The following is a 24046-nucleotide window of genomic DNA, read 5'->3' as shown; positions in this document are numbered from 1 at the left end:
TCCTTCCATTGATTTATCTCTAACCTGTATATATTTATGTATCTAAGGTCCTCACCCCAACCTCCCACTCTGTCTCCTGGCTGGGGTATTTAATCCATTTAAGATTCAAGGGAGATTTTAATTTAGCCATATTGTTATACTTGTGCACCATTTTAAAACATCCCTCAAAACCAATACAAATTTCAGTGTACCATGTATGACAATAATAATGGCCTTCATTCCGTAAATGATAGTAATTCCAAGTCAAGTCAATGATATCATGATTGGAAACTATGAGGTTGGCTGAGTCAGTCTGTAACTTCAGTTTTACTTACTGCTGTCACGGGGACTCACAGCGACCCTGCGGGACAGAACATGGACCCACCAACTGGTTTCTGAGGCGGTAAACTTTTTATGGGCGTAGAAAGCTTCACCTTTCTCCTGAGGAGCAGCTGACCTTGTAGTTCATAGAAGTCCAGTACAACCACTACAGCCCGGGCTCCTCGGTGAGTACAATCTCCATGTTCTGACTAATGAATGGTTGAAGGACCCCAGGTCACGCCTTTCATTCAGTAACATTCTAATGCTACTAAATGATTAACACAGACAAGCTGATTCCTGCAGGTGTTTGTTAGGACCAATTACATAGAGCTACTTAATCTGATGATTATACATTGAGGAAAAATGTCAGAAATGGCCCTATATTTTAAAAACTCATTGTGACTTATCAATCTTTTCTCTACTCACAAAAATATCTATCAGTGAATCAATATTCTGCAAGATTTTCGTGTATTAAATCACTGATTCTTCTGTGACTACTTATAGTACCATCGAAATTCAGTGTCTTTAAATGTACTAGCCACAAGGAGAGAGACATTCTTTATGAGGAGCAGAAGCATTTTCATTCCCTCCTAGTCATACCTTAAAAAACAAGGGTAAAAGTTGGAGCTGTTCTGCGACTGCTGTCGAGAAGGCTCTTCCTGCACTTGCCATCAGCCATTTCAAGACTATTTGGAAACAAGCACAGAGAGCACAAATCACACTACGCACTCTTCACTAGTAAACACAACAAATGACCCACCAGCTTAGTCTTTAGAGCAGTGGTTCTCAACCGGGGGGTGGGGTGGTGTGTGTGTGTGTGTGTGTGTGTGTGTGTGTGTGTGTGTGTGTGTGTGTGTGTGTGTGTGTGTGTCAAACGGCCCTTTCACAGGGGTTGCCCGATTCACAACAGTAGCAAAATTACAGTTACGAAGTAGCAACGAAAATAATTTTGTGGTTGCGGGGGAGGTTACCACAACATGAGGAACTGTATGAAAGGGTCCTGGCATTAGGAAGGTTGAGAACCACTGCTTTAGAAAGTCTCAAAATTTTTTTTACCAAAAATACAATAGGACAATAAAAAGGTCCGTTTTCAAGTGAGCAAGTGAGTGCAAACTTTAATCACTCACTAGTCTTTAAGAGTTTGATGCCTTGAGTCCGTTCATCTTCTTCCCCAGCGCCATTCTCTTCCATCACGTGGTTTTGAATTTCTTCGTCCACATCCATGAGCGGTTTCAGCTTCTCTAGGATCCGAGCAGTAAACTCTGGGACACGAGGGGATGTCGTTGGTGCAGTGTTTGGCAAAGAAACATCTATCATGAATATGTAGGTCAACACACTATAAATAAAATAGCACATAATAGTAAGAATAGATCCTACACTAGAAATAATTTTTCTCCCCTATATTAGAAGTATTATTACGGCTCCCCAAGAAGGGGGGGGGGGGAAGAGTTATGCCTCAACTAAAACAAATTTCCCTGAGATAATTCCTAGGGGAAGGGGGCTTTGATTATGCCTATTTTAAAGTATTAAGAACTGGCTGGTGAAGCACAATGATGCCCTAAGTCTACACTTACTGTTTCTTTTCTGATTTCAAAAAAAAAAAAAAATAACTTTATGAAAAGGGAATAACAAAAAAACTCAATGGCAACATAATGAATGAGCACTATGCTAGGTGTCAGGAGCCATGGTGGCATAGCGGGTTATATGCTGGGCTGCTAACCACACGCTCAGCAGTTCGAAACCACTAGGAGCTCAGGAGAAAGGTGAGAACTTCTATGCCTATAGAGTTACGGAATCTGAAACCCGTGTCTATAGAGTTGCTGTGGGTTGGAATTGACTTGATGGCAGAAAGTCCATGCTAGATACGTCTCATTAAAAAAGCATACCCCGTATGAACTGTGATAAGAGCTGTATGAGCCCCAAAGATGTGATTAAGATAAATAAATAAACCAAAACAAATGAACCAGAAAAAGAGGATACCCAACCAGCACAGGAGACAACACTCACCTCCCTATCCGTTCCCTGACATTTTTGTAAACTTGGGTGAGCTTGGGTTCCAAGTATTTCAGTAGTCTGTGCAACAGCTCGGGCACCCTCCATTCCTGCTGGGCGAGGCCACCTTGGAGAACGTAAAGGCGGCTAAAACGAAAGTACACAGGTGTTGGTATATTTAATTACGAAAAGTGGAGATTACTGACATTGGAATTTCACTCAATTTTTAAAATTTTTCACTCAATAAGCAAAGTAACCATAATCCAAAAATATCTCCGCGAAGCTTTCCGTTTTCACATCATTTTCCTCTGCATTTCCATTTTACCCCATTGAGGTGCAATCAGTGAAGTAATACTAGCTAAAGAGCACGCACTAGGCTAGAGCTAGTCTGTAAGCATCAGATTTCTCCCTAATCAATGTAGCATGTGTTCTCCTTAAAAGGCCTATCTAGATTTTTCTATTGCTCATTAATCTTCCTCAGCTTCTTATGCCACACCAAGTGCATTTCTCCTTAAAAGGATCACACTTTTATTTGAGAAGTCAGTGATAGCATTTAATAAAATCATTACTAGCACCCAGAGAAGACTAAATCTAACTTATGCATGAACTGCTGTGGTTCCATCCACTTATCCTTATTCCCGAGTGAGAAAATACATGGTATTGGACAGGCTCACGGTGCCGTCAGAAAAAGTGTTTACTTCATTGAGCCTTAGGAGTGCAAGAGAAATACACTTCCGTTTATTGGTTTTCTATGACTGAGTTACCATGCGTCTACGAAGGACCCTCCTTCACCACTCAATGGGGACTCCAACAGGAGTTCAAAAAGCCAGTGGAGTTTTCGAGGATCTCTGCTTTCCTGTGTTGGAGACAAGGAATAACAATTAGATAGGAGCAGACCTACATTGATGTACTTAATTAGGCAAAGAATCCACACCTAGTTACTTTATAAACATTAAAATCACATATTTAAATACAGAGGGGTGAAAATAAAAGTAAAACTGATAGGCAAGTCAGATAAAAATGTAATACCACAGTGCGCTGTAGGAGGAGTGCCACTAAACTTTTCTTAGCTATCGGTGGATAAGGTGTAGAAGTGACCCCTAAAACTGCACCATCTGGCTTTTAGGATCTTTAATGATATTTCCAGATACATAAATTGCCTTGTATTTAAGTAACGAATGCATCGTTACACCAGAAAGGATACAAATAGTGATGCTCAACTCTCACTCACGGGCATCTGAAAGTCTGCACGGAACCGTCTCCCATTATTTAAGGCGTCAAAACCAGGAACTAATGTCAAGATTCAAGAAATCTGAGACTTCAGATGTTGAGAGATGATGGTACAGTTTCAACAGATGAGTTAGACACAGAATTACACAGGAGAACTCACGCAGGACGTTGCTATGCAAGTTCCCCAGTCGTTGTAAGTTTCTACTGTAATGTTGGACAACGCGATTCTAAGCAGAGGGCACAGAAGCTCCCAAAGTTTCTCCACCTACTCAAAACAAAACACACGGGCTAAAGTTAGTAACATTCAGAGCACCTTTCTTCATATTTTGTCAAAATGACTTTTTAGGGCACTCTGATAAACCACGTGCTTCTTTTTTTTTATCATTTTATTAGGGGCTCATACAACTCTTATCACAATCCATACACACATCAATTGTGTAAAGCGCATTTGCACATTCATTGCCCTCATCATTCTCAAAACATTTTCTCTCCACTTAAACCCCCGGCATTAGGTCCTCATTTTTCCCCTCCTTCCCCACTCCCCCCTCCCTCATGAGCCCTTGATAGTTTATAAATTGTTATTCTGTCATATCTTGCCCTGTCCGATGTCTCCCTTCACCTACTTTTCGGTTGCCCGTCCCCCTGGGAGGAGGTCACATATAGTTCCTTGTAATCGGTTCTTATAGCACCACACCCAGAGGCATGGCACACTGCCCTCCACCCTCCACATTTGAAAAAACAAAGAATAAGGCTCCTGCTCTTCAGAGTCTCATACTATGGAGACGTTCTCTTTAAACGTTTCCGTCACGTTACACTTTGAGCAGAAAGAAAACCTTGGTCACCTTTACGTTTTCTGTGCTTATTATTTCACTGAGTCTGAGGTATAATGCCTCATAGTTATTTCTCCATCTCTTTCAAAGCCCAAAGGGGATGGTCACTTCTGACTCATGCACTGCTAGGACAAAGACCTGGCCCAGGGGTCAGCCATGATGCAGTCATGCAGGCAAAGGGCCACTCCATGTGCTGCGGTGGAGAGGCTGGTGGGTTTAAGCTGCGGCCCAAACTGTATCATAGGGGACTGTGACGATACGTCAACAGATACTTCTCGAAAGAAATGGGAACACAAGTCAGCTTGGGGTCGGGAGAAAACACAAATTTTGACTCATGAGGCCTGGCTGGCACCTGAGAGCCTACCTTTAGTCAGTTTCCAAAAGCTACCCATTTGCTGCTCCTCTTGGGACGACATACTAGTTAAAGGGTTTCTACAGGACAGACGGGGTAGGTTTGGGGATAAACTTGCCATGGAAGCACCTGACATGGGTTTGGGGGTGGGCATGGCAGGGAGCTGTCTTCTCCAATAGCTTATCTAGGAATAGAGAGTCTTCTGGACAACAAGCAACACAAATGTGGCTCTAGTCATGACAGTGACAAAATGTCTGGGATACTGTCATGATGAGTGGTTTAAACTGTCGAATACAAAGCTGATGACCTGAAGTATAAACCCTCACCCAATTTACAAAAAGAAAAAAAGAGATCAGCAATCACAGAAAGAAAGAAAAAAGAATATATGCTATTAAAAAAGAGTAGTTTAATTAAAATGGTTTCATAAAATGAGCAGGAAAAAGGCAATAATGTAATTTAGTAAATGACTTAAATATGTAAAACTAAATCAGTGTATTTAAAAATGTATGAAGCCCTTCTTAAAGTATAATGAAGTTAGTCTGGCAGAATATTTCCTTGTCTTCTAGTGAATGCCCTTAGATTGAAGCATTCCCAACACATTATCAGGTTTTATTCATTTTGCTAACACGCTAACCTTGTTCAACAAACATGCCTGCATTATGAAGGCTGATGAGGCCATTGACATCATCCTACAATTAAAGTAGAGAAACCAGAGAGTACTGGTCGGGGCACTCAAGACCTCGCTGTCAGTATCGACGAGGCACTAGGGCATCACCTAGCAGGCACACCGGGAAACCAGCCCAAGTCCCTGCTGTCAAAGTCAGTCCTGACTCACAGCACACTTACACAACAGGACTGAACTGTCCCCTTGAGTTTCCCAAGACTTTACAACTTTGTAGGAGCAGACAGCCTCATTTTCCTCCTGCTGAGCAGTGGGTGGGTTAGAACCGCATACCTTGCAGTTAGCAGTTCAGTGCACAGCCCACTATGCCACCAGAAGCAGAGAATCTATAAACTATAAACCAACCGAAGTTAACAGGCATATATAGACCATTCTATCTGTACAGTAACAGAATTACACAATTTCCTCTAGTGGGATTCAATCATTCCCCAGGTCAGAGCCTATGCTATTTTACAAAACAATCTTACTAAACATTGAAAGACTGATATTATACAGAAAATCTTTTCCAAATAGATGAACCTAGAAATAACAAAAGAAAACAGGAATTTTCACAAGTGTATGAAAAGTTAGTAACACGTTAGTACAACACAAACATGTCAAAGATGATGAGGAGGAAAAGAGAAAAGACTTAGAGGAAGATGAAAAAGAAAGATCATCATACCAGAATAAGAGGCGGCAAAGGCAATGCAAAGTTATAGTATCTATATTTAAAAAGATCCTCAATCAAGAGCTTCTCTTTATGTCGTGAAGGGCAATGTCCAAAGGTACCAGAAGGAAGGAAATGACCAAAATTAGAGGAGAGTGAATGAAACTGGAAACATCCATAATCAAAGGAATGGAACTTCTGCCACACAACATAATAGAAAATGTTTAGCTAGATTGACAAGGTAAAAAGAAAAGATGAAAATAATTAAAATGAGAAATGGAAATGGAGACAATATGACTGGCCCTATGAAATAAGCAGAATTCTAAGGCAACATGATGAACAATTCCTACCTAAATTAACTCAAGAGAAGAAAAAAGAAGAAAAAAAATTAACTCAAGAAGAAATAGAAAATACCAGAACAGCTATAACAAGCGCACAAGATCCTCAATAAAATAAAGCACATTCGGGAGGAGGGAGCGGGGAGGGAGGGTAAAAAATGAGGAACTGATGCCAGGGGCTTCAGAATGATGAGGGTAACAAATGTACGAATGTGCTTTACACAATTGATGGATTGTGATAAGAGTTGTATGAGCTCCCAATAAAATGATTAAAAAAAAGTAAAGCACATTAGCAAAGACAAGAACTGCATACCTAAAATGATACGCAGAATGCATTCTACAAAAATGTCACCTTTCATGATGAAAACAAGGGCTCGAGGAGAACTCGCTCAGCAAGATAAACATACTGGTGAAAAACTCGTTAACACTGCAATCAATGGTGAAAGTCTGAAAGCTTTATCACTAAAATTAGAAACAAGACAAGACTACTATTCTACATTGTACTAGAAGTTTTACCAGAAAATTGGGTAAGAAAAATAAAAGGCATTAAAATGAAAAAGGAAAAGGTAAAGCCATCTCCATGCGCAGGTGACTCCTGCAGCGGACACAAGACAGCTACAAGAGCCAATAACAGCCAAGGTACAGAGTAAAATCCCCAAACCCATTACTTCTGAGCACCAATAATAAACCATCTGAAAATAAAGCTAAGAAATCAAGACTCTTTACAATTACATTGCAAAAAATAAAATAAGTAGGAATCAATGTAACCAGGGAGATGAAATTCGTGTACACTGAAAACTAGAAAACAATACTAACATTTTTTGGGTAAAGATTTTGATAAACAGAAAGGCATTCCATGTCCATGGCTCAGAAGACATATTGCTAAGTGATAAGACGACATGGAACGATTTATAGGTTCAATGCAATTCCCATCAACATGCTAATAGCCCGCTTTGGGGGCAGAAATGCTAACACCAATCCTCATATTCACATGGAATTGCAAGAGGTCTAAATAATCAAAAGGGGCAATGCAAACAAATAATGCAGTTGGAAGAGTCACGCTTCCCCATTTAAAGACACTGCAGGAAAACCACCTACACCAGAATAGGTATCAGCCTGGGTGGTGGGGAAGACAATATCCAAAGTGGGGATGGAGGGAAAAGGAGGGGAGGGGTGCAGAACAGAGCAAGCCATTGGGAAGTATTGTTTTATGTTCATGAATGCAAAAATGATGATCTTATAAAAACATGTAACCACCACCTAATTCACACAAAAAAGTTTGAAAGCAAAAAATACTCTGTTACTGGAACCCAAATACAAAGGACGCAAACTACAAAACTAAAACCATAAGACTCTGTGTGAGATCTTGTTTTCAGTGCTGACTTCTTACAAAGGACCTTCCCAAGCAAGTAAAAACATGCCTTCAGAAAGGGAACAGGAGAGACCACCTGGAACTTAAAATGCAGACGAGGAACCCTACAGCTTTAGAACAAAAAGGCCAACAATACAAACAGTGGGCAATGAATTTGGAGGACGGCTTTCCTGAGAAGATAAACGGAAAAAGTGCAGGGACAGAGGGGGAACCGATTGCAGTGATCGATGTATAAACCCCATCCACCCAGGGTGAAGGGCAACAGAAAAATGAATGGAGACAGCGGATGGTGTAAAATATGAAAATAATAATTTATACTTTATCAAGATTTCATGAGGGTGGAAGGGTGGGGAGGGAGGGGGGAAAATGAGGAGCTGATACCAAGGGCTTAAGTAGAAAGAAAATGTTTTGAAAAAGATGATGGCAACATACGCACAAATGTGCCTGACACAATGGATGCATAGATTTGTTAGAAAAGCTGTAAGAAGCCCCAACAGAATGAATGTTTTAAAAATTGAAAATACTTGACACGAGAAGTTAAAATCTGTTTGTGCCACTTACATGAAATGCTTAAAACATGCAAATGCTGAGTCCAACTTTATTGGTGGCTACTAGGGGCGGGAGGGGAAATGTGGGTAGTTATTTATTGCTCAGGAGGTATTTGGGATACCTCCTATTGTGTCCTATTTGGGATAGTGAAAAACTTTCGGGAAAGTTTGTGACCTCTACTCAAAGCAGTATATGAACATTTGTCAAATTTTATGAAATGGACATTCCCTACTTTAGGTATGAAAACCTAATGGGCTAGGAAATGATTCACAAACGGATTACACTGTTTTGTCAAGAAAAGTGCTGCAGAAACACTTCACCTTTTCAAATGTCCAATGCTTGGAACCTCTGATTAAACCAGCAATAATTTCTGCAACACATCGCTGCGTGCTCTCGTGTGAATCTGCAACCAGACGTTCCAAATGGGGCTTCAGAACTGGCAGGAAAGCATCATCAAAATTCCTGAACACGCCCTACACACACGAGAGGGAGTCGTTCAGCACCCAAGGGACCATCAGCCCAACTACATTCCTAATACACTTGTCATTCTCTGCTTAACAACTGAAACCTTCTCTTTAGAACTTAATTGCTCTAACCTTCTAAATTAAAATGATGAAAAATGCTATCAATCTACACTCACTGTAAAATGTAACCAATAAAGTAAATGCCACTTTTTATGGCTTTTGAAATACTGAGGTTTGAAAAGTCCAGCTGCACAGTCCTGTCATTTTCTCCCTCGGGTGCTAAATACAGGCATTCAGATAAACATGAACCAGCTTATTTTTTTTGCTTTGCTAAAGCCAAGATTAAAACAAATGACATTAATTACAGAGGCACCACAGCAAAATGAAACATGGCTCAACTCAAATGTTAACAAACTTGTGGAACTTTGGAACCCACACTACAGTCCCTCCACTTCATGAAGATACATAATTCTCAACAAAGAAAACCAATTATATGCAGAGAAATGATCAATAATACAGTTACCTTAAAGAGGCAAAAACGTCGGGGATTAAATTTATCTTTCCCTTTTCGGTCTTCTAAAGATAGAAAACTAATTAACTGCTCAATAAATTTAGGATCAGAAAAATGATCAAAAATAATCTTTTCTGCCTGTGAAGTTAAAAAAGAAGAAAAAAAGCATTCAGGGTTTAAGATCTACTTCAAGCCAATATTCTGAAATAATTAAAATTCAATTCTGGGTGTATTGCTGTTTTAATGAATTTTTAGTTCCTATAGAGTCTGCATTGTAGAATCAAATACCCATTAAAAGAACTAAAAATTCAAGTTATCATTCAATCATATTAAGTAGAGCTGTGCAATCACCACCACAATCAATCCCAGAACCTTTTCTTCTCAAACTCTCTGTGGCTAGCTCCCCACTGCATCCTCCGCTGCCATGCCACTAGGTGATTACTTACCCTGCCATTGTCTCTGCACATTTACCTATGCAGGAAAAGCAGACCAAAAAAAAAAAACAACAAAAAACCCCAGAAAGTTCAAGCCAATCCCTGAGAGGCTACCTGGAACTAATACAGCACACGGGGAATGGGGCCCATGTGGGGTTCACTTGGACTCACATTGTGTGTTTGAAATTTCATAGCATGCATTTAGAATGTTCAACTAACCCCCACCTCAGTTTCCCTTCACCCCTGAGTTCTTGCTCATTTTAAAAGGAGTTTAAATTTCTATATTGAATATTTTATAAAGCATTGTTTGAATACAGTCAATGTTTTTTTTTAATGTGGAAGTGTAAATTTGTTAATACAAAATAAGACAAAGTAAAATGTAAAAAGACAACTAAATTTTAAATAATTAAGAATAGCTAAAAGTTTCCCTTCTGACTGTCAGGTTTGGGTCTTATCTTGCATATTTTGTGAATTAAAGCTGATATTGTTCTGCCTGGGGAAATTAATTAATGCTATCATGTTACCCTATGAATGTGACTTAGGAAAATCTTCCAAACTGTACAATGAATGCCAAGAAATCATATTCATGTTTACAAGACACTGAAAATTAAAAGGCAAAGTTCAGAGCAGAAAATAAAGGCTATACTGCCACTGAGGAACTCATGGATTTACAGGCCCTTCACACCAAAGTGAAGAAGGGCAATCTACGAAGACTTAGGAGTTTCAACGTAAATAATCTGAACACATGTATTTACTGAGTACCCATTATTAATGTGCAATTAACAAAGATTCATTTGAAAGAAGCCAGGCCAGTGTTTGCACATAGTGAAAATGGAATTCTCACCTCTGTCATATCCTCTCTGCTTCTGCCAAGCTTAGGTTGTTCTTCTACATCAGCATAAACCACCATATTCCTATATAATCAGAATTTATTGGTAATAAGAACAGAAAAAATATTAGAGTCTTAACAGGAAACATGGAAAAGTACTTTCAATGAATTGCTCTACTGCTAAGATCAGGGATACAAGAATATTAGTTACTGTCTTAGTCCTAAAAGCTGTAATATCACTGTCTTGATGTCAGATTACAAAGCTAAGCATTAAGAGATGAGTACATTATTTTTAAGGCTGATTTTTAAGCATGTCTATCATTCATAGGGAGGTAGGAGCAGAGAAGCAACTCGTCCCCTTTTGAACACTATAACCTACAACTGGAGGCCCAGAGGCACTGCAGGGTAAGCATCAGCTGCTAACCAGCAGGTCAGCAGTTGAAGCCCACTAGCCACTCCACAGGAGAAGTGGAGACTAACAGACCTGGCAACACTACATAGGGTTGCTAGGAGTGGCAGTGACTAGATGTCAGTGGTCTGAGCTAGCCCTCTATGGCAAGATTAAGGAAAGAGGTAGAACAAGACACACAGCTCAGATCAAAAGAAAATGAAAAGGGAGAAGGATGACAAAGTGCATGTGCATCTTGAGTATGGAGCACCACTAACTGCCTCCCGGTTCTTAGTCTCCCCGGCAAATCCAAAGATGATGATAAAGCAAATTAGCAACATGCTGTAAAGGCATAACTTACCGTGGCCAGGTGGAGTATCCCCAGTGAGTTTTCTCAACAAAGCAACTTGACTCCCATTCACTTTTAGTTCTCGGCACACTTTTGCTGTCATAATGCAACCAATGGTTATCAGGCCTGTCACCAGCAAGGACTTGGGTAGGTTTAGGACATCCACCTACCAAAAAGATAACCACATCCAAGGACTTTAAAAGACCTATGCAACCATTCTTCTCAGCTTAACCAATAATAGTGTAACTTTGTCTTCAGTAGAAAGGCACAATTAAGATCCCCTCGCAGCAACGCACATATGCAGAGCAACTAAGGAAGCATTTGAAACCAGACAGGAAACAACACAGTCTACTAAATACTGTTGAATACTTATTTGAGAAAGGGGTGGGGGGTCGGGAGAGGTATCAAGGCAGATTTCTTTTTAGTATTTTCTTCAAAATTAACTCCAAAAAGATTTCATTTTGAAATAATTTCAGATTGAGTTACCAAGATTGTAGACTTCTCATACACCCTAAATTTTTTGTACACACACACACACACACACACACACTTTGAACCACTTGAGTAAATATGTCTCAGCGGCTGAAAATTGCCCAAAAGGAATTCATTTACAAAATTAAAAATGTGTCCTTATGAATTAGACTGAGATGCACATAGTCCAAAGTTCGAAACCCTCCAGCTGCTTCTTGGGAGAAAGATGGAGCTTTCTACTCTCATAGCCAGTAACCCACTCAGAAACCCACCAGAAGGGTTGCTGTGATTTGACATCGACTTGATAGCATGGAGCTAGGTTTCTAAGTGAGACCTGATTGACTATGTTTTTACTACATGGCTACGGTATTCATTTTTCTTTAATTTTATGTTTTTTTGGCAAAGCATGGTTTTACTCTTGAAAAAGTTTCCCTTTTGAATGTAAACTCTTTAAATATAACACAATGCAGACTATGTTATATATACATAAAATGGACTGCTTTATTTACACCTGGCTTAATATTAAAAATTCTTATGGGAGAGGTGAAGAGAAGCGGGTGCCAAGGAGCTCAAGAAGGAACAAAACATTTTGAAAATGACAGTGGGAGCAATTGCACAATACTGCTTGATGTGATTGAAGTGTGGAACGATATGGTATCAATAAAGTGGTTTTGGGGGAAAATATTTAATTGTATTTCAAGTAAAGTTAAAGATGAACAGCCAGGAGACTGATAAACTAAGCCCTTCCTCCACACTAAATTGGCACCATTTCTGTAAAGCTGCAATAAGAAAACAAGAGCACGTGTCCTCCCAGCCCTCTGCACGCAGACTGAAGACAGTGGTTTGATGATCACCGGTATTAGGAGAAACAAAAAATTTTGTAGCCAAGTATTTATTTTTTAAATATTAATAGTTCTGTAAGATTACTACTCAAAAGGTTCTGACAGTGAAGTACAGAGAAAAACACTAAACTTTTCCCTAATCCTACCATTGAGAATCACTTACCATAACTATTTGATAAAACACTCAGTATAATTTCCTCAGTAACTGAGATCATGAGATAATTATGAAGTATATGAACTGTATGCCCAAAGTGCGCAAAAGGCATTAAGAACAAAATCTATTTCTGGGAATGCTCGTGATTAGCTTTTATTGTATGAACATATTATCTCATGCTTTCTATTAATATTCATAGAATATTTGAGATCAAGAAACTATTGTTGGAAGCAGACAGCTTGTTATCTCCTAAACCCTTTAAAGGAAACACTAGTTCAGCTTAATGAACAGAGACTACCGGCCCAGAGCACTGCACTATCTATCTACATGGGATCACACGGACAAGGTCCACTGGAAAGATTGGATAGAAACTGAAAGATATACAAAAGTGTAGGGGATGTATTCAAGCTGTCAATCAGGTGACAGCGTGATGGTGCCTCCTTGTGGGTGTGGTCCTCTCATAAGGAGGGTCCCAGGAACCTCCCCTCCCCCAGCCCACCTCCTTTCACCTTCCTGCTGGCAGACCCTGGCTGCTGCCCAAGCTGTGATGTGAGCACCGCCATTGGACCCACTCAGCGTGTGCTCTTCCTGCACTCTGCATCATGGCTTGTGACTGTGTGAGGCTGAAGGGGAGCTTATGGACTAGTATTGGACTTATTATACAATTACTTTTTGATATAAAATCCTTTATTACACATCTATGAGTGTCTGGATTTGTTTCTCTAGTCCACCTGGCCTAACGCAGAACCAAGTGGATAGGAGGGAGGCTGGTTTCACGTCTTGAAGAACGTGACCGATGCCAGGGCCTTCTGCAAGGAGAAACAACTGCACTGGCGTCCTCTCCTTTGTGTGCACTTTACATGCCCAGACTCTCCCTGCCACGGGCCACTTTCAGTAGCACTTACTGATCTCATAGGGGTTGATGGTCAGCTTTCTGTGGGTTCTTTTTAGCTGCTTGAGAATACCAGCCACAGCTGAGATGGCCATCTAGAGAAAAAAAAGCAAAACACAATGAGGTACATGAACCAAAGTTTTAAAGCTTCGTAGAAGAGTAGCCCTGCTAAAAGCAGAAGCTGAATTCTACTTCTCTCGAAACAGAAACACCTCACCTGTTGCACATCTGGTGGCACAGTCACATGTGCCCAATGCAGAAGGAAATGAGCCCTCCACAATCCTCACTACTGAACTATCACCCACGTGAGTCTCTCACTCCCGAAAATTTAGACCTAGGTTCCCAAACTTGGCTGGTCATTCTAATAACCTGGGGGGAGGCGGGGGGGTGGTGTGTCTGAGGAAATACAGATTGCTGGGCTCCTCTCCCTAGATTCTGACACATTAAGTTGTGAACAGGATCCAGGGGTCTGTAGTTTTATCAGATCACCAGGTGACTACAATAATCAGCTAAGTTTGAGAACCTAAGATTTAGATCTTTCCTTTACTAAACCAATACTTGCTCCTCATTACAATCTCAACTAACCTCTCTTCTTAAGGGTCTTTCTCCTTCAAAGCCACAGGCAAGGCCAGCCTCCCTTGCATCTCACCTATTCCTTTTTTTTTTTTTTAACAGGGGAGAGCATGAGCGCAGTCCCCCGCTACCACAAATTATGTGGTCAAGTTTTCCACATTTGGGGAAATTGTAGGAGTCAACACATCTGGAGTGCAATGGATAAGCCTCGCCCTGGGAAAACCACCTTCGTGATCATGGTATCTCCCCTGCCAGGTAAGTATGTGTTCTTTCTTGTTTTAATTTTTGCATGTTTCTTGCACCTGTAACACCTCACACTCCAACATGTTTCTTCAGAGTCAAATTTTTCTTATCCTCCCCTCTAACTAAATCCACTGAGCTCACATGCACAGGACCTGGCCATGCCCTCAGGTAGCTGTTGGATTCGCTGTTCTCTGACCCAACAGTTAGGGTGCAAATCAACACACTGAGAGAACATTGTTAACTTTTAAAAATCTCTTTACCTTTCGGACTACGATGGCATCATGGTTGAGGTTCTCAACAAAGAACTGTATAGCTCGAAGAGGCAACACTCGGTCATCTCTCAAGAGCAGAGACAGAAAGCCAATGCCTATGTGTTCAAACTTCCAAGGTCTTGTAAGAGGGAGAAAATGGGGGTAAAATAACAATCTGTAAGATCGTTTTCAGGGAACTGATTACAAGGGACTATATGTGACCTCCACCCTGGGGGACAGACAACAGAAAAGTGGGTGAGGGGAGACGTCAGACAGGACAAGATATGACAAAATAACAATTTATAAACTATCAAGGGCTCATTAGGGAGGGGGCAGGGAGGGGAAAAATGAGGACCTAATGTCGGGGGTTTAAGTGGAGAGAAAATGTTTTGAGAATGAAGTCCAAATGCACTTAACACAATTGATGTGTGTATGGATTGTGATAAGAGTTGTATGAGCCCCTAATAAAATGTTAAAAAAAACAAAACAAAAGATCGTTTTCCCCCGACCCTTATAAGTTTCACAAGTATCGAAATAGGTTTAATGAAGAAAACTGCAAATGATTTAACCCCAAGCTTCCCGTCCACATTATTTCCCCTTAATTTGTAAATTCATGAATTAGGCGAGAATTTTTTAATGAAACAAGCCATTTGGGTCCTTCAAATGTAGAGAACAGCTTGGTATTTAAGGCTGCAATTAAGGAAACAAAATAAAACTTACAGGTTTCTTTGCTCCACTCCATCTAGCAAAGTGCTTACTAAATTTTCATAGTTCCTTGAAAAGAAAAAAATTCGGTTTGAAGTGTTGCTTTAATGCAGTGAGAGGTACAGAAATCAGGCAATGTAAGTTCAAATCATGTGCAATTCACCCCCCTATTTATCACCAGATTGCGAACAGCCTTGCTGAAATGTGTACCTGAGCGAAAATAGTTGGGTTCACAGAGGCTGGTAAAGGAGTATGAGGGAAGGGGAAAAAGAGAAAGGTGCTAGGCATACGGAGCAACCCACCTGTTTCTGTGAGAACACTGCAAGTTCAGACCTTTAAGCAGTGATTGTTATGTGTCTGCATTCCAGAGAGGTGCAGCGCCCACTATGCCAAGAACCATGGCAGTACAGTGGTTAAGCAGCTAACCCAAAGGTTATGCTAATCCACTAGCTACTTCTCAAGAGTGGTGCAGAAGCCTGCTTGCCTATAAAGTCACTGTGACCTTAGTGCACAGCCACTGGTTTTATGTGTATCTCCGTTATCCAAGGAGCCCTGGGAGTGCTGTGGGTTCGGCAGTGAGCGGCTCAAGCTCATTAGGTCCTAAGGAGAAAGATGAACCTGTCCCCGAAGCCCAGTTCCACCTGATGCCACTGGGCTTGGTTTGGACACTGCCTTCTATCTTAGTAGAGGATCATAAATTACCTGAGGGAATCAGCATTCTTTTCTTGCTGGCGTTTAAGTCCTTCTTTGATTTCTTCTGAGCTAAGTAGTATCTGGTTGGCAGATGGGTTTTTTGACTGTTGAAGTAACTCCGCTATGGCAGTACATGACTTGGGAATCTTATTAAAAAGATAAGCCCATAAAAATGAATTAAGTACTGATACTTGCTACAACATAGATGAACCCTAAAATCATGATGTTAGGCCAGAGAGAGGGACTTATTACATGAAATATCCAGAACAGCAAAGCCACAGGCACACAAAATCGCTAAGTATCTTCCAGCTGGGGTTAGGGAGACAAGAAAGGACCTGAAATGAACATACTGGTGATGGTTGCCTGAAGCTCTGGCGGATATGAAAATATCAAGGGGGCTGCAGAGAGTTTGTGTAAATACCGACTTAAAGGGTAATGGAATTTTCCATGAACGTTTTGAAGTCCTCTAATACACAATTATACATGCTAAAGGGTCAATTTCATGGTATGTGCATTACACCTAATTTTTTACAATGAAAAAACAATCTAATAGTTCAGTGAGAGCTTCAAATAACCAAGAATGTGCTTTAGCAAAAAAAGAGGAACACATTATACAGGTTTTTTCCACAGAAGAGGGATGCCAAGCATCAAGAAGGAAAGAGAAAGATGGATCCACCTCTCTGTTCTCCTCTCCCTCCTTTCACCCACTGCTAAGTTCTGAGGGGTGTGTGAACACACAGGGGAAATGCTTCAAGGGCCTAAGGCAGGGGTCCCCAAAACGATGGCCTGCGGGTCACATGCGGCCTGCCAAGGACATTTATCCGACCTACCGGGTGTTTTTGCCCCGTTTGTCTTTTTACTTCAAAATAAGATATGTCCAGTGTGCATAGGAATTTGTTCATAGTTTTTCTTTTAAACTATAGTCCGGCCCTCCAATGGGTCTGAGGGACAGTGAACTGGCCCCATGTTTAAAAAGTTTGAGGACCCCTGGGGTCTAGGGTATCTCTTCCTTCTGAACTTTGTCTCTGCCACGTAGGCTACTGTTAGTGATCACCTAAGACACAATGACCTTGGAAATGAGAACACAACGTGGCGAGGTGACTCCAAGTGGAGCAATTTAAACCCCCTTTGAGACATCTTGGCTGAAAAGCACTTGTACAACTTGCTATCTCCACCTGTCATACAAGGTCATGATCACGAAAAGGGTAGAAGGGAGAAAACAAATGCTTCTTTGCAAATGTTGATTAGAATTAAATGTCAAGAATAGTGATGCTGAAAAAAGACATGGCATATTTCACCTAATATTTGAATGAAAAAAACATTTTGCTTACTGTGAAGTCCAACCCAATTGTTTCATATTGTCTATGAATTTTCTCTGCGAGATCATCAAACAGTCTCACTATTGAGGGTTTCTCCAAAGACATTGCTTTGCTAAGTCCGGAAGAAACGATTGCTGGCCATGTCTGCACAATACAGTCCCAGTCGTGAAGGTTTGCCAAACACACACCACTGTGATTCCCAAGGAGACAATACAAGGCACCCTGCAGAAATATTCACACGGGAATAAGAGTGTTGTCAAGGTGAAATTGCCTGAGTCACAGGTCTTTAAATTGACTAAAGACTTGATTACTTACATGTTTGATAATGGTTAGTAAAGAGGTTCACATAGTCATCATTTTTAAAAATCATTTTACTGGGGGCTCTTATAACAATCCACATATCCACGGTGTCAAGCACATTTGTACATGGCGTCATCATCCTTTTCAAAACATTTTCTTTCTACTTGAACCCTTGGTATCAGCCCCCCCCCGCAAACCCTTGATAATTTATAAATTATAATCATATCTTAACCTACTACTGTGTCTCTTCACCCACCTTTCTGCTGTTCGCCCTGTGGTGAGTGGCGGATGTGTGTGTGGGGGGGGGCGGGGGGACGATTTTACATCAATCATTGTGATCAGTTCCCCCGTTCAACCCCTACCTTCATGGTATTGCTACTCTACTTGTTCCTGAGGGGTTTCTCTCTCCTGGATTCCATGTGTCGAGAGCTCTTATCTGTACCAGTGTACATGCTCTCGTCTAGCTGGATTTGTAAGGTAGAACTAGGGTTAAGATTTGGGGGTGGAGGGCAGCATGAAAGAACTAGAGAAATGCTGTATGTTTCGTCCGTGCTATCCTGCAGCCTGGCTGGCTCTTCCCTTTCTTGTGTCCCTTCTGTGAGGGGATGTCCAATTATCTAGAGATGGGCTTTGAGTCCCCACTCTGTCCCCACCCCTTGTTCACATTGATATGATATTTTGTTCTGGGTCTTCTGATGCCTGATACCTGATCTCATCGACACCTCATGATCACACAGGCTGGTGTACTTCTTCCACGTGGGCTTTGTTACTTCCCAGCTGGATGGCTGTTTGTTTAACTTCCATCCTTTAAGACCCAGATGCTGTATCTTCTGATAGCCGAGCACCATCAGCTTTCTTCACCACATTTGCTATGTACCCATTTTGTCTTCAGCAATTGTGTCAGGAAGGTGAGCATCACAAAACGCCAGGTTATTAGAACAAAGTCTTCTTGCACTGAGAGAGCACTTGAGTAGAGGCCCAATGTCCGTCTGCTACCTCAGTATTAAACATATATGTACATAGATCTATGTCCCTACCATTGTACATATATACATATCTACATATGTATGTGCCTGTATTTATGAGGTTCACATACTTAAAGTACTACTTTTAGAAATCAAAATTTGACATTTAATTAAGTGGTATACAGTGATATTTTCTCTAAAGGGAAGTCATTTGATGTACGGTTTGCTCAAAGAGATATTGTGTATGAAAATGTAGTTTCCTTTCCAATTCTCTTCTGCTGAAATTACTTCATAAAGGTCATAAAATGTTCTACACTTTCTATTTTAAGGCCTGTGAGGTAATTTATAAAAGCAGTTAATATTCAGTAATTAAATATTTCTTAGGTATATAAAAAGTAGGTTGCTTAATTATCTTGTGTTCATTGAAAGTCCAATTAATCAAAATTATTCTTATGACAGTAGGTACTAAGTTCTAAGCTCTCTCTCTGTCTCTCTCTCACACTTACTCTGAACTTGATTACAATCTGGCTTCTTACCCTTCATTCAACTCTCCCGTGCCAGTTCTCCCTAAGGTTGCTGGTAACTTCCCTTTTACTGACTTCACGAACATCTCTCAATTTTGACTTCTGATTTTATTTAAATAACTGATTCGTAACTAGGTCAATGAGGTACTAGCTAATGTATTAGATCTTCTCTAACATGCTTGATTTCTATACTTACACATGAGGTGATCAGCATGCAGTTTTAATGAACTAACAGCCCCTGTCACATCCACTCACACTGACTCTGCTGGCATGAACCCTGCAAAGACGGCTGCGTTCCACTGGAAGGCTACTTACAAAGCAGACCGCAGGACCTGGCCAGCCTGCTGACCTCTGTCCCAGGGGCTCCTGGCAAAGAGCAAACTTAAAGCTCATCTGAGCTCCCTAGAAAGCAAACAGCGCTGCAGGCCAAGGAATCCTGGAAGTTTCTTCTTACCTTTCTAACCTTTACTGTTTGCATAATGATTCCATTTGAATTTCTCAACACTTGTTTGTTCCTCCTACTTCTCCGTCTTCACTGAAAACTCTTTAGCAGGCCCACGCTTTTCAGACTTCATCAACACACTCATGCTGTATCTCAGGCTCCAAATTCACAGATAGATCTAAATGCCCAATGGACACTGCGCCACTCCCTCCCTCATTTCAAACTAAACGTATCCCAGAAAGTAGCGCCCACATCATCATTCCCTTGAGAGGCCCAACAACTCATTGTAACCCTAAACTCCATCATTGTTATCTCTTTCTTTTTCAGCCCCCTTATATTTGGCTACAAAGTTCTATGAATTATCATCAGCCCTCACCTAAGTTAATACACCCCTCTTGAATGAAGTATTTGCCTTATCTCATTTCTCTTTCTGCTGTAACCAAACAAGCTTTCACTCAGCTGTTTCCTGCTTCAGACCCTGTCCCTTAGTGTGGATCACTCTACTCCCAACCTTCTGATCACCCACAGGCCTCTTTCTGTTCGATGTCTGTCAGGCTTCAGTCAAGGACAGTTGGCTCAATTCACTCTTTTCCTCAGAGAAATGTTCTCAAACCTCCCAGACCAATACAGCGTCCTATATTCTTCTCCATTACTGCCATAGGCACAAGCACAGGCAATTAATAGTAAGGGAGAAGAGTTTATCTGGTTAAAAGTGAAATGCACGGATAACGTCAATGTACTTTGAAATACCTTAAAATATAAGCTGCATGGGCAGATATGTGACAGAGCAAATATAAAAACCAGACACACTGTCATCAAGTCGAAACTGACTCATCGTGACCCTATGGGGCAGGGGAGAGCTGCCCGGGGGATTCCCGAGACTAGCTCTTCAGGGCAGTGGGGTGTCTCTCTTACTCGGAAAGCAGATAGAGTAAGAGTTAAAAGTGGACTCTGACTCATGGCTATGTTGACATCCACTATGAAAATCTGTCAATTTGTCTGTAGGCTTGAAAAAAATGTACACTTAAAAAGCTGCCCCCAAACCTGTACCTTGAACTGCTGCTGTGTCACGTCTTGTCTGTCAGGCTGTAAGAACTCCAAAACCAAAGGGATGACATCTCGGCAGCAGAAGTTATACGCTCCCAGGGCAGCAAAAAACGTCTGCTGAGCCTTATTTCTGACCTGCAGCAAAGTATTATTATTGGCAAAGAATTTTTATTCAATAACAGAGAGGCTGAAAAAATGATATAAGTAAGCTATCAAAAGCAAGTTTACCTGGTAAGAGAACAAGATTATCAAAGCACACATCATTAACAAAACCCAGTAAATGATTATCAAAAGGCAAGCACATTACCAAACCACATTCATTGTTCAGGTTACAAAAGTTAAAAAATAAATTTATTTCTGACAAAGCAGAAATAGAGTGGCACATAAATGGTTTTTTTGATCACATAGCTAAAAAAAAGTAGAGAGAAGACAATTAAAACTAATTTTTGAGTCACACTACACTTCTGATGAAAAGTGGCAGATTTTCTCTTCTGTCCACACAGGAAAATCAAAGATTTTCCATAAGGAACTTAAGAAAGAACCATGAAAAATTTAAAAACTTCTATGCAAACTTTTAGCGTATCACCACTTAGTTTAAACACAAACCAGAGATCTGGTATAACTTATGAATTAATTAAACAGTAATGGGCAATAATGAATTATTATAGTTAAAGCTATACACTATAGATATATATATTTCCAGTTCTTTTACATATTGCTTTAGACAGAACTCTGGATTATATATATATTATATATATAATAATAATCTGTATTATTGCTAAATCTGTATTATTTTATTAAGACAAATAATTATTGGCACACAAATCTCTTACTTCTTCTGGTTCTCTGTATTTAAAGGCACTCCCTAACCCTATGCTATTCCTCACCGGATGAACCCCACATTAGACGGTAGCAGCTTCCTTCCACTCAATCATAATGCCAGCAAGTATGGTGTTTCCAGACTAAATCTGACTTAATTAAATGGTAAGAACCTCACATTTACACTATCAATTTTAAATTAGGGAGAAAAAAATTGGAAAGGCAATTATATGAGCACAAAAATAAATGTTTTAAAAGCCTAACAAAATTAGCTTACATATGTTTGCAATCTAAAAGGTGTTTTCTCTGCAAATGGGAGATAAGCGTTTAGTTCTGGTTCTCCTCCTGGCTATCCTAAACCATAATGCTCAGACTGCACGTGATTAAACCGAAGACGTGGGGTTGTCTGGATAAGCCTTACCTGACTGTATGAACTTGTAGATAAACGAAGAAGATCTCTGATCATCTCTTGGTGTACTCTTTTATATTCACAACCCTCAACAGTTAGTGTTCGTAGCTAAAAAAAAAGGTAATAAAATCAAATTTTAAAATGCTTACCCTTGAGATTGATGAGGGCAACAAATGTACATATGTGCTTGACACAATGGATGTATGTATGAACTGTGATGGGAATTGTACGAGCTCTCAATAAAATAATTTTTAAAAATGCTTACACAAATATTCATGTAATTATGAAATACAGACACAATTTAAGTGTTCATGTGGAAAAGTGGCGTATAAGCATCATCATGACTAAGAAAGATATTTACCTCATGCTGCAACATTACTCTGTCAATCAGTAGTGCTCTGATATGTTGTTTTTTCCCATGGAGCTGGAAAACAGTTGTGAACATTTCAAGATGTTCTCTAAATGATCTCAACAATGAATTCCCTGCTGAATTTCCCCCTTCCCAAAAGTTTAGTGCTCAGAGGGGTTGGGAAGGCAGGACAGGAGAGGAGTGGCAGTGGTAGCTGATTTAGTCTAAAGCCATTAACCAGCCTTATATTACAATATACTACAATTAATTTTGCGGCTAATAAATAGTAGAAATATTGCTGTTTAAACAGCCCATCCCAATTGAGTATTTTTTCTCTGCCAGTTTCTATTAATGGATCTATGTGGGGGAGAGGAAGAGGTTTTTTTGGTTTTTAAAGTACAAAAACAGCTCACTGGGAAAATGACTAGGATTCTATTACATTTTCTGCTTGGACACTCTTTCAAGGTACAGTAATTCTACGTTTATAAAAAATGAAAGACTTTTCTTCCTTCGTATCCTCTTTTTAGCTCCTCGTTTCCCCAAGGGGACATGAAGCTGCTCACTGGCATGTCCGTACCTCACACCCGCCGATCCTGCAGGAGAAAGAGATGCTCTGCCTGCATCGAGATGTGAAGTCTTGGACACTCAAAGGGGCAGTTAGTTCTACACTGTCCTGTAGGCTCACTCTGAGTTGGAATCAACTTGATTTTCAGTGGGTTCCCCCTCTCAATACTAAAACATTGTTCTGTTTTCACATTTAACTTTTTAATCAAGTCCTCATAATCCTGTCTTTTAAAAACACTTTCTTATGAACACCATCCCAAAGCTGTGTTTTCACCTCACATGGTGCCCCACATGCCCAGCTTCCAGTCTCAGGTGCTTAGAACTTAACAGGGAGGGGTGGCAGACCTTTCCAATGCTCACCTGGTCCTTTCAATATTCAAATCAGACCAACGTAAGAACCTTTCCTGGCTGTCTCAGTACTGATTATAAACAGAATCAATTTCTCCTGACAGACACAACTACACACAGCCTAGTCTGCACTTCCCGCCACTCTTCCACCCAGCTTGCATCCTGTTGCCAAGTTCTTACCACGCCAAAAACCCCCACTGCGAGGTGAGCCGACTGTGAAAAAGTGACACGAGAAGACAGACTCATGTTTGTAAGGACCGACTTCTTTCCTAGGACCCCTGAGATCACACCCATGCTTTCATTTTCACTTTCAGGTCTACAATTTCTAACTTCAAAGGAGAATTTCTCGGTATGCTGAGCAAGCTTCAAATCAGGTTGTTATGTCACTATTATAGAAGTTCTTTACAAAAAAATTGATGGTGGAATTTTCAAATGCATGACTCACCCTATTTTCCATGGACTTCTTTACTAAGTTAAAGCTCTTCCACCGGGAGTCGAACTCATGCTTGTGAGATCCTTGGAACTGCAAAAGGTCTCCGATAATCTGCCGTTACAGAGTATGCAAATTTTATTTACAGGTCATGTTAAAACACATTCATAATGACACACAACCATTAAACGTCCAATGTACCTTTATGATAAGGAACAAGGACTTGGTGTCATCTTCTGAGTGATCCAGTATGTGATCTGTAATAGGAGAAAGAATTTTGGTTAAAATAGTTTTTGAGGTGCTAAAACAATGGTGATTACCATTAGTTTTAAAACAAAATCCCCAATACCTGTTATCATTTAAAATATAAAATGTTGATGGGTAAAAAGCACACACATAAATACTTTTTATAAAAAAATGTGAAATGCATGTGTACTTAC

The 24046-nt window shown here is 40.3% G+C and overlaps 1 protein-coding gene and 1 non-coding gene across 2 annotated transcripts in view; both read right to left on the bottom strand.

Moving 5' to 3' along the window:
• PSME4 (proteasome activator subunit 4) overlaps positions 1–24046 on the bottom strand; it is a gene marked incomplete at its 5' end in the record, with an annotated part of 102806 nt that overhangs the window by 12008 nt on the left and 66752 nt on the right. The window contains 19 exons of the mRNA XM_004710219.2: positions 901–986; positions 1428–1636; positions 2308–2439; positions 3057–3148; positions 3683–3787; positions 8612–8764; positions 9279–9404; positions 10545–10614; positions 11279–11432; positions 13639–13720; positions 14702–14831; positions 15413–15466; positions 16100–16236; positions 17422–17631; positions 20691–20822; positions 21928–22023; positions 22277–22339; positions 23622–23720; positions 23808–23863. Coding sequence (XP_004710276.2) covers positions 901–986; positions 1428–1636; positions 2308–2439; positions 3057–3148; positions 3683–3787; positions 8612–8764; positions 9279–9404; positions 10545–10614; positions 11279–11432; positions 13639–13720; positions 14702–14831; positions 15413–15466; positions 16100–16236; positions 17422–17631; positions 20691–20822; positions 21928–22023; positions 22277–22339; positions 23622–23720; positions 23808–23863 — 2186 coding nt within the window. The remainder of the gene's footprint in view (positions 1–900; positions 987–1427; positions 1637–2307; positions 2440–3056; positions 3149–3682; positions 3788–8611; positions 8765–9278; positions 9405–10544; positions 10615–11278; positions 11433–13638; positions 13721–14701; positions 14832–15412; positions 15467–16099; positions 16237–17421; positions 17632–20690; positions 20823–21927; positions 22024–22276; positions 22340–23621; positions 23721–23807; positions 23864–24046) is intronic.
• LOC115870929 lies at positions 14298–14461 on the bottom strand. The gene has a single exon (XR_004047007.1). It is a non-coding gene; the product is annotated as a U1 spliceosomal RNA (small nuclear RNA).

The sequence above is a fragment of the Echinops telfairi genome, unplaced genomic scaffold, assembly GCF_000313985.2.
Source record: "Echinops telfairi isolate 266 unplaced genomic scaffold, ASM31398v2 ScPeMD7_2573;HRSCAF=3158, whole genome shotgun sequence".
Taxonomy (NCBI): Eukaryota; Metazoa; Chordata; class Mammalia; order Afrosoricida; family Tenrecidae; genus Echinops; species Echinops telfairi.
This window is presented reverse-complemented; position numbering and strand designations above follow the sequence as displayed.